The sequence below is a fragment of the Xiphophorus hellerii genome, chromosome 2 (assembly GCF_003331165.1).
Source record: "Xiphophorus hellerii strain 12219 chromosome 2, Xiphophorus_hellerii-4.1, whole genome shotgun sequence".
Lineage (NCBI taxonomy): Eukaryota > Metazoa > Chordata > Actinopteri > Cyprinodontiformes > Poeciliidae > Xiphophorus > Xiphophorus hellerii.
Genome location: NC_045673.1, coordinates 9883315 through 9894075, shown reverse-complemented (window position 1 = coordinate 9894075; position 10761 = coordinate 9883315). Strand labels below are relative to the sequence as shown.

The window sequence follows — 10761 nt, the reverse complement described above, 5'->3', positions numbered from 1 at the left end:
AACTAGAACTTTTTGTTCATGTGCCAGTTACTGGAAATATACTAGTATGACAGTTCCCATTTCACAATTTAAAGCAAAAAGGGAAAAGAACTCAAAAAAAACAGAGAGAAACCAACAATGAGGTTATAAATAATGGTTATAATTCATCATGTGACAAATGGAGGTGTCTGCCATAGTCTGTAACTTCACTGTTGATAAATATTTCTTGGTTTTGCAAAATTTCTGTCACTGAAAGCTGCCCATCTCCGTCCTGGTCCATTTCCTTGATGAGGTGAAGAGACTGTTGATGACAATAAAGTGAAATTGTTATGGCCTTTCCAATTAATAGCTGCAATGACGCTTCCATTTGAAATAGCAAAAAACACAGAACTAAACAAATACTCGTTGCTCAGCCTGAAATATAACCTTAAAGCTCTCTGCTGAGGACTTATCTAAAATATATTTAAAGACCTATCTTCCTCTGACAGAGTTAGCTTCATTTGGCCATTTGGATGTCAGCTGATTTTTCCCCATTACCAGTGATGTTCCCGTTGAGCTTAACTGTTTTAAGTGAGTAACTGTGTTATTGCTGTTGAGGGATGCAAACTTTGACACAAAGTTTTAATTCTGTCCACCTTTCTTTCTCCACTGCAGCTGCAAGAGGAACCCCAATGCTCTGCCATAGCAGATTTTAGAGTTAGCTGGGATTACTCTTTTTTTTTTCCTGCTTGCGCAACAGAGCATTATGGTGTGCACTTAGTTCCACAGATAAACAGTCTGCAAGTGTTAAGGTATTCAACAACGCAGCATTTGGTACATCCAAAACTGATAGGGTCGTGCTGGATATTTTTGGTATGAATATGCATGCCATTACACCCGTAAGAATTATCATCCAGAAATAAGAAAAAAATACTGCGCGTGCCTATAGCTGCCCATAAAAAAGAAAACTATACAAATGGAATAACTTGGGAGTAATTTGTAATTTGGGTGTTTTTTAACCCAGCAGTGGAGGAGTCTCCACTGTGACACAAAGAGATTAAACAGGTGTTTAGAGTACAGAATAGGATCAACCCCCGCCACCCTCCTCATATGTTGACACATGCTTAATTTAGTTTGTCGCAGCTTTGCAACCTTAGAATTGTTACACCTTAGAAATTGTAGATTAAAGGGACATGATAAAGGGCAAATATACAGAATGCTCATGTTCCACTGGGTTGTTTCCTCACAATCATTGTTGTCTAAATGTTTTTGCTTTCGTTGTACTTCTGTGTATTTAAGGCCTAACATAAAATTCAATCTCAATAAAGAGAAATGAAAACCTGATAAGTGTAAAGGACGCTCATGTTTTTCTTCCAGCTAACTTTGATAGAGGCGCTGAAGCTTACTTCCTCTCTTGCTGAACCATAGCTATTAGGCGCAACCCAGCGCAGCTGTTCGTCTCGATCCAGCTTGCCGTTCTGATCTTGGTCGTACAGATCTTGAAATCGTACAGATTCTTCAATCTCCCACTGTGTTGGGGATTCTCCTGATTTCCAAACAAAGAACAAAAGTTTAAAACAACAGGCTGATTGCAGAGAGTTAATTGGGGGGAAAAAAAAGATAGTATCGCCCTACCTTCATTGCGCACGGTCCCAATAAATTCCGTCAGGGTGATAAATCCGTCTTTATCTACATCATATTCATTCAGTACATCTTCAATGGCAAAGTCCTGACAGAAAAAAACACAAAAAGTCCATTTCAGTTGATGCAAACCACACTGAACAAAGAAATGCATTATCATATCAGATTTTGTAGGAATGAGAACTAAACTCAACTCACTGCCATGTAATCCACTTCAAATGGGTGAGTGAAGGCAAGAAACTCAGTCGTGTTGAGGCCAGGTGTGCCATCCATGTCGGCAAAATAAAAGCGCCTCTTTTCCTTTAAGAGAAGCTAACAGTAATATGAGAATATGTTACAGCATCAGTTAAAGAAGGATGTGGAGTAATCAGAGAGATTTTACTTTGCTTTATAAAAAGGGCTCATACCCCCTGAACCTTTTCACATTTCATCATGTTACAATAGCAAACTGTGTATTTTACTGGGATGTTATATGACAGATCAGCACAAAGTAGCACATAGTTATGAAGTTAAAGTTTTCCTTTTTTTCCCCCACAAATTGTGAGGTGCTTTTGAAGTCAGCCCTTCTGACTCTGCTACCCCAAGAAAACAAAAATCAAATGTAAGCAATTAGCCAAGACTTCCATGGTAACCCCAAGGGCTGCAGAAACTCACAGCGTAGGTGGAGAATCTGTTGAAAGCGGAACTATCACTGCTCAGGATGCATACTTCATCCTGAAAACACCACACCCACCTTCAAACAGGGTGGAGGCAGCATTATGGTGTATTGATGTTTTCTTCACAAAGGGCAAGAGAGCAGGAAAGAATTGATGTGAATCAAATAAAGCTGCACAATATATTGAATCGTAAATTATTGTCGTAATAGTGTATGCGATACTGCAATTGTTAATTACTGCTTAGACACAATTCAGGTGCAGTATTATATTTCAAGTGGCAGGCATTTATACTCTGCATAAAGATAATATTTTTGACCAATTGGACTGAATAAATCATATTGATTTATTAAAATGTCACCGACCCAAACACAACTGAGAATTTGTGACAAATTTACAAATTGATGCTGACAGACCTCCCCCACCGAATCAGACTAAGTGGGAGCTATTTCTTAAAGAACAGTGGCCCAAAGAATTGATCATTAGATGTGCAAACCTGGTAGAGACATACCCACAAAAAACTGGCAGGTGTAACTGGAGCAAATGGGTTCAACAAACTATTGACTCAGCAGGGTTTACCACAAATGCTGCCCTTATTTCTCAGATTTTTATATGTACAAACTTTTCACCAGGTATCATTTACCTACAATATAACAACTGTGCTTCGATATGTGTTGGTTTGTAACACAAAATTCCAATAAAATACAGTTTGTGAAAAGATTTCATGAATACTTTTCGGAAGACACTGTATAACACAAGCCTACTTGTCGAAGAGACTCTTGCTCTGGGTCCTCCAGTACAGTGTCATCATCAAAAGTAACGAGTTGCTCATGAGCAAGAGAGCTGTACTCCTCCCAGGTAACAACACCGTTGATGTTAGTATCAAACTGAGTGAACCGCTCATTTGCATCTTCTATGGCGTATTGTTTGTAGACATGCTGAATCCACAGAGTGATCTCCTCTAAGAATAAGACACACAACGTGACCAGATTAAAATGCATTTCAACTGGTCTATTTTTGCCTTTTTGACCTTACTTAAAGTTACCTGCACTTAGTAGATTGTCCCCGTTTGTGTCAATCTTCTCTACAACTGCCATCATCTTCTTTCTCTGCTCTGCTGGGCTGAGTTCTTTTATTTCCCTGGTGCTCTAAAAAACGCAAAGATAAGTGGAATGAAACATTAGCAAGGGATTAACAAATCAAACATGACCCAAATATAAAATAACCTCTTCTCCTAGCAGGACAGCCATGTCATGGTCAGGGTTGTGCTGTTTCCCGATGTAATGATCTTCATGGATATGTTCAGGTGAGCCTAACTGTCCAACACTAAACTGAAGCATCAGCAGGAAGAGGAATAGCGTGTTTTCCATCTGTTAAGAAATAGATTGAAAAGTAAGTAAGAGTAAATGTAAACATGACGAACAGAAATATCCGATGCAAGTCTGCTATCTGGTGGTCTGCAGGTGGAAGTTCAAACAAAAACCTTGCCAAATCCAAACATAACTCCTGCGCTTAGTATATGAGACTAGTGAAGAAGATTAAATAAGCCTAGCAAAACAGATTTATTTATTTTTTGTCTCGCGGTAGATTTGCTAATAAGAATGGCGAAAACTGTGCAAATGGAAGAAACTATAGAAGAAGAGAAAAAGCAAAGACAACGTTAATACAAATACTCTCAGTTAAAACAAGACGCCAATACCTTAACTGCAATTAAGCTTATTTATACAGTTATTACAAATTAAAAACGTTATTACCGTGAAAAGTTGTCAGTACAAGTGTTTACCTTAGCAATGTTCAAAGTCGTGGAGTACGGGATGTCCGGTAAAAAACTTCAAATTAAAAGAGGCATGGGAATAATTGCTTATTTTCTAATTTGATAAATTTATATAATCGGTTGAAAATTCTTTAGAAGTAAAACTGAAAATTGCGTTTATCGAAGCCTTTACACGTTTATCGAGAATAAACGTGTATTTATTTCTTTTAAATACGGTTTTTATATGCTTCAGCAAGTACAGGTTATGCTGTTATGATTTTAATTTTTGATGTTTATGTTTAGTATTATTTCACGAGTACCAACCGAGATCTTGACCCAAAAAAAACTGTATTTAAGGAATTGTAATCTTTTTACTTAATGCTATTACTTTGAAAACAAATTCATGTTGTAAACTCAACCAACCGTCCGTAGATGTCCCGCCTGATCTCACTGGTTGCCATGGCAGACAATGCAAAGTCCCGCCCATCAAAATATGTACCACCCATTAACCTACGTTGTACTGTACGCGACTGGCTGTTGCTTGTGCCGTTGCCAGGTTACTGTAATTTCATTGGAGAATTTTGGCGTCAGTCACAGAAATGAACTCAACGCATTTACTGCTACCACTCGAGTAGGTTGTCCTTAATGTCATGTATTTATCTGACATGTTTTTTCCATCACCATTGACCAGAAGACAACTTTGTAGTCGAGCGTTCATTACCGACAAACACTAAGGACTGAAGTTGAGGCGGGTCGATGTCTAAAGACAACCGCCATGATGGGAGACGGCGTGGCGCTGGCCAGCACCGTCTCGGCCCGAGAGTTAGCCAAGGTGTTGACGGGAGGGAAAGGTCTGGGAGCAACAGCTCTGGCTCCTCGCACGGAGGAGGCAAAAGCAAAAGTACATCCACGCTTTCATCTAAGGTATGTATAAAGCAGCAACTTTGCTCATAAGGAAACATTAAAGGCTCAAATGAGCAGTTGCTTTGCTGCACCGAGACATGCTAGGTTAGCTTACATGTCTGGGATGGACTTACTTACCTTTTAGTAGGTGTTCTACCTTCAAAAATGTAGTTCCCTTTGAACTTTCGAAACAGCAGCGCCAGTATTTTAACCAAATGTTGTCTGTTGTTTAATTATGTAAAACTTGTTCATACATGTGGGAATGTAGCTGAAAATAATTATTGTCCTTGTAAAGTAGAGGCATGTGCGTAAAACCAGTAACCCACTGGCTCATTGTTTTCTTTTGCACTGTTCTACTGTAGTTATGGCTACTGAAGATGAGGACTTGCGTTGCTTCTATCTAACAAGTTTGATATTTTCAGAATAACTATGTCTCTTATGAATCTATTTGAATAACACCAAGCATGAAATTGGTCAAAGTAAAATATTTATTTATTTTTGTCTTTGATTAAACGCAGGTACTCTAGAATAATACTTGATGTATAAACACAAAACAAACTGCATATGTGGACAGTGTAACCCATATTTTGCAAAACAGATAAACTAGCACTTTAGTATACTTAGCACAAAAAAAACAATAATCCTGCATAAAATCACCATTTTGTTGTCTATTAAACATTTAGATATATATGTGTGATTTATTTTAGGCTCTCGTATCACAAGGCAATAAAGCTACTTTTTTTCAGCGCTTCAAGGACAACATATTAAACACAGTCCTTTTGAAAATAATAGATGGAGCATAACTGAATTCAAAACCAAAAATCTTGTTCAAAAATCTTATGGATCTTATGTTGAAAAATATTATGTTGTGTTTTGGTCAACTAAAACAAATGCTTCTTCATGTATGCAGTGCACTCAGATTTTATGGCATTGTCACATGGGAATGCTACACAGTTTGATGATGATGCAGGATTTTTATGAGCATCATTTCCAACTTAGGACATCATCGTCTTAAAGTCATGTGGGGCTTAACTTTGCTGCATCTTTTCTGATCAACGAGATGCCCTTAAAGTCTACTGCTAGTAAGATACCTTGTGGGCACATAGGTTAGACCAAACGACTAGCTTTGCCTTCCCGCAGGCAAACCATAAAAGCAACTTTGACTAATTTAATGCACTAATATTATCCTAACATGAAAAATAACTTACTGTTAATTTCTCAATTGTTCAGAGCTTGCAAACAGAACAGTGAGAGTTCAGACATAACATGTGAACTTCTGTTGTGTCACTGTTGAAGAATTTGAATTCTTGTTTTTTATTTGGATGTCATGTCAGAACCAAACATGAGTAATTTTTTTTAACAATTTAAAATCTGTGAAGAAAGTGTCTTGCATTTCCAAGGAGCCCCTTGGACTACATAAAATCCTGTTAAATCAATTGGCAACCAAAGTCTATGTTTTAATCCAAGTATAATTTTATTATCTTTGCAAAATAAATTCATGTACATTGTATATTGTTTTCTACATGTTTAATAAGAAAAAGTACTAGGGCCTCAATTTTCAGCTTGTTGATGTGCAAAGCTTTAAAGACAGACCTCAAATGATTATCAACAGAATGTGGTTCTACAAAGGATTAAGTGGGGGAGATTGAATACAAGTGTACTGCACACATTTTTCAGAAAAAAAAAAAGAAAACACACATCTTTTTCCATCCTTTTTAACTTTTTGATGTTTTGCACTTTGGAGTCATCACACCCATAGGATGCAGAGCATCCCTCTGTGGATAATATGCTTTGTTAACTCACCCTAACAGAGCCCTGTTAGTGTCACCCTGCAGTTGTACTCTTATCCCTCGGGCAGAGGGGGCAGGCTCGCTGCATGCACATGACTGCGCAGCTCTGTGGCAGAAGGAGAGTGAGAGACGTGAAGCAGAGATAGCGGGGGATCTGATGCAGAGCTGGGAGCGAAGACGAGGGGAGCTGTAAACATAGGAAGCTGCATACAGTAGCTAGTAGAGGAGACTGGCAGACAACAAGTCAGGCTTGAGAAGTGGCTGCTAACTCAGCAAAGTGCCGAGGGCTCAGGCTAGATTATTGAAAGACAGCTCTGGACAAAATAGTGGAAGGGGAAGGAAGGAGTGATGGGCCATTCTCTGCTTGTCTCTCTCAATCGCCTTTGAGAGAGGAGTTGGCACAGCTGGGCAAGATGATATAGCAGAGTGGACTACACAGTGGGCGTCTATTTTGGTCCTGCTGTCAGACAACGATGTCACCTTGGACAAATGGCAGTGCCGGTTAGAAGGAACAGGTTGCATGGAATGGGCTACTAAGTATGTCAGGAGTGGATAAAGACGAGGAACCCGCTCACAGACTCTACTTCTACTCTGTATGTATGATCTAATGTTTTTATTCCCATGTTTTGCTAATGAGTCAGTGCTCCCTTTCTGTTCATGCTTATGTCTGTTTGTGGGTCTTGCCAAGAGGGAAACCTGACACTTGCCCCTTACTCAGCACTGTCTTGAAATTAAACAGGCAGTGTAGTGCATGGCAGTGGACTCCCTGGCCAAGTAAGATAACAGTAGTTAGACACTAAAGTGTTTATCTGCTCTGCAGGCCAGGTGACAGCTTGCATACAGCTTATTAAGTAGTCATTAAGTGGATCACAACAATGTTGTTGCAAGGCTCTTTGTTTACCTCGGCTATTGCACAGGTGTTTAGGAGTTGTGAGTAGGTACAGTATTCTTAAAGAGACTTTCATCTACTGGCGGTCCAGGTTTGAGTGTAAACCTGTGCTCCCTACATGACAACTTTTTCATGTTTTACTGTCCAGTTCTTTGATGTTCCTTTATGTCTTTGTAGTGTCTTTCTAGTTACCAGAATAAAGCCCAGGCCACACCATTTGACAAGTAAAGAATTTTGCTCACCAAAAGTAGGTCAGCTGGCCATCTCCCTTAGGGACGTTAAATACTATCAGACATTTGCACGCATGCTGTTTCTGCATGTGTATCTCCTATTGAGTCATGTTGATATGTATTCTGGTAGGTTTAAATGAAGTGGCATGTTGCATTACATCATGCCAAATTAATGCTTGTTTTCTCACATCTTCAGATATAACTGAACATATCTGGGGTTTTTTGTTGTTGTTTTTTTACATAAACCAGAAGAAGAATTGTTTCCTTCTGTGCTGCAACAGTCTGTTTGAGAGGCAGCCAAGTAAAGACAGTTTGTTCCATGACTCATGTACGTAGTTAAGTGGAGAACAGCTTCTCATTTTAACTAAGCTTATTTCAGGTGGTGGTTATAGCTCAACTATAAAATGGCATGAAAATTAATTCCTTTGATTTTGATTTCACACAAGTCAAAGTATAGATTCAATAATTTAGGAAGTCCAGGAGTGGTACAGGCATTTCTGTGAGGAGGATAAACACAAGAAGGAAAGATCCAAACTGAAAGGCCTTGTGCTGTTTCTTTGTTATCTCCCTCCTTAAAAGCGGATTATTTCATATAAACAAGTATTATTTTTATGACATTTCTCTATGTGGCGGTGATTTTGGGAGTTGCTGATCCAATGTTTTATCACAGACCATATTGATGTGTCTGTGATAAAGAGTGCAAAATCTGACTATGTTTTTTTTTGGGGGGGGGAGTTGTGTTTTTTTTAGTTCATAGGATTTTTTGACTCGAGTTTGTAGTCAGGTTCACTGATGCATATTCAATGTGTAGGTCAACCGTGATGCTCACTGAACACAGAGTGTGTTTAAAGCCTCTGCCTCTAGCTGTTTCTTGTCATGGTCTGTGCCATTAAACCTCACCCCTATGCTTATTATGTTACAATGTTGTGTCTTCAGTTCTGGTTCAAACAATAGCAAGCATGGGTCAACGATTGGAACAATATTTTCTAATATACTTTTATTTGAAAATACTAAAAATGCATCAATTTCACAGTAACCTTTTACATCATTAATCCTCCCCCCAACTGATGCCCATTAAAAGCAATAAAGTACTTGTGTAAGATTGTGTAACTTTGTATGCATCAATGTTTGAATAACTGAAGACATTCTGCTGCTGTGTATATTTCAACTGTTCAAAATCTGTGTGCAGGATATCTTAAAACGGAGGTAACCATAGCAACACTATTCATTTCAGGGTGTGCTGTAGGCTAACACTGGAGTTTAAAGTTGTTTAATGATTTACCAGTCTGGATTCTCAATTTTCTGTTTTTAATTTTGAAGAATTGTAGAAATATGGACTATCTGTCAAATGTTTTAAATAACCTAAATATTTTTTTTTCTGTATCAACCATAATGTCCTCTGAAACACCCTACCCCTCCTGTTTTGGTGACCATTAACATGCCCATGATTTAAATATTTGTTGTGTGTTATGATCACTTAGTTAAAGCGAGTATACGTTTCAAGATCTTGTGAAAAACTACAACAACTCCAGACATAAAAGTTTTGTGAGATCTTGAGTTACTCGTGTGTGATCCTGTAAAACATGTTCTTCTTAATAAGAATGTGTAGCTCAAGTGAAATGTATATATTTTACCAACAACAAAATTGTTGAAATTGGTGACATTTTAGCACTACAATGCTCTTAAGCATGTCTCAGTATGTGGAAAACTAATTGACCAGGGGAAAATTTGTAGTAAATTTTCCTCTCTGTCCTGCAGACCTCCTTTCAGCGTTCCAACAGCCACGACAAAGTGCGAAAAATAGTCGCAGAAGAGGGTCGCACTGCTCGGAATTTGATCGCCTGGAGTGTCCCTTTGGAGAACAAAGAGGAGGAAGGTCGGTAACTGCATTCAAAACAAAATTTTCACCAATAAAATTATTAATGTGTAGGGGGTGTCACTAATTGGTTTATTTGTGTTTAGGTATTCTTTAGTGAATGCCAAATGTTTAGTTATTTATTTTTAGCCTCCTGCTGATTTTACATAAAGCTCATGTTGGTGGGATTTTTCAAACTGTTCACTGGGCAGCTGAAATGAAAGCCAAATGTAGCTTTTTTTTCAGCTGCAGACTTGGAGTCAGGATTTCCGAGAAGTTGTCAGAGAAAATCCCTGGTATTACTTTTATTACTGAGGAGGGCAGGATGAGGAGATGCAGCTCTGAGAATGTAGAGTTCATAAAATCATTGATGTTTTTAGAGTTTACACTGCACCTGTACAATGTTTGCAGTCCAGTCTTCTTAGAAGGGAGCAGATTGACAGTTGGTTTATTACCAAAACTTGAAAAGATGGAACTGCGACTCATTAAGTAATTACTGAGTTAATACACACACTTTCCATTATGTTTGTGTGATTTCCTCTGATTGAATGCATCATGAGGTCACTCGTGAGGGTTAATCTTTGTCTTTGACAGAATAGCATAATAATAATAATAATAATTCCTTTTAATTATTTGTTTGTTTTTTTGTCGTACATTAAAAGTGCCCGACAGCACAAGGTCTTCTGCACTTTACTCTGACTGTTTATATATGCTAACATCCTGCTTGTTGTAATAATTTGAAGTTTATTGTTTGCTGTGGACATGCAGCAATTTATCCCACTTTCCAGATTGATATGTGTATTGACATAAACTAATTAAAGCTACACTATATATTCAGTTGCAGTGTTCATTAAAGTTTTGATTAGTGCAATATAGTAATCCAAAAGGACTGCCTACATGAAATATGAGGTGGGATATTATATTTAATGTGCTGTTTATTCACTCTTTGCTTGTCAGGAAAATATTTGCCGAGTTGAAAGGCCTTTTACTACCAAGGCCAACATCTGATTTGTGTCTTTGTGGCTGGGTGGCTAAAGCTTATGGAGCGTGGTATGAAAACTATGATTTGAGCCAGAATTTCCTAAGACA

General features: G+C 38.2%; 2 protein-coding genes across 4 annotated transcripts in view; one reads left to right on the top strand and one right to left on the bottom strand.

Moving 5' to 3' along the window:
* Positions 1–118: 118 nt before the first annotated feature.
* Positions 119–5069, bottom strand: rcn2 (reticulocalbin 2). 3 transcript variants are annotated; one of them, XM_032583063.1, is made up of 8 exons: positions 5047–5069; positions 3479–3622; positions 3298–3400; positions 3017–3213; positions 1798–1911; positions 1594–1687; positions 1365–1504; positions 119–280 (listed from the first exon to the last, which is right to left on the bottom strand). In XM_032583063.1, the coding sequence occupies exons 2-8, from the start codon at positions 3620–3622 to the stop codon at positions 137–139; spliced, it is 936 nt and encodes a 311-aa protein (XP_032438954.1). In that variant the 5' UTR covers positions 5047–5069; the 3' UTR covers positions 119–136. The 3 variants fall into 3 exon arrangements, with proteins under 3 accessions (XP_032438954.1, XP_032438941.1, XP_032438946.1); XM_032583050.1 differs by lacking the exon at positions 5047–5069 and adding an exon at positions 4036–4156; XM_032583055.1 differs by lacking the exon at positions 5047–5069 and adding an exon at positions 4007–4079.
* scaper (S-phase cyclin A-associated protein in the ER) overlaps positions 4601–10761 on the top strand; it is a 66502-nt gene continuing 60341 nt past the window's right edge. Inside the window, 2 exon segments of the mRNA XM_032583017.1 lie at positions 4601–4929; positions 9576–9693. Coding sequence (XP_032438908.1) covers positions 4762–4929; positions 9576–9693 — 286 coding nt within the window. The 5' untranslated portion in view covers positions 4601–4761.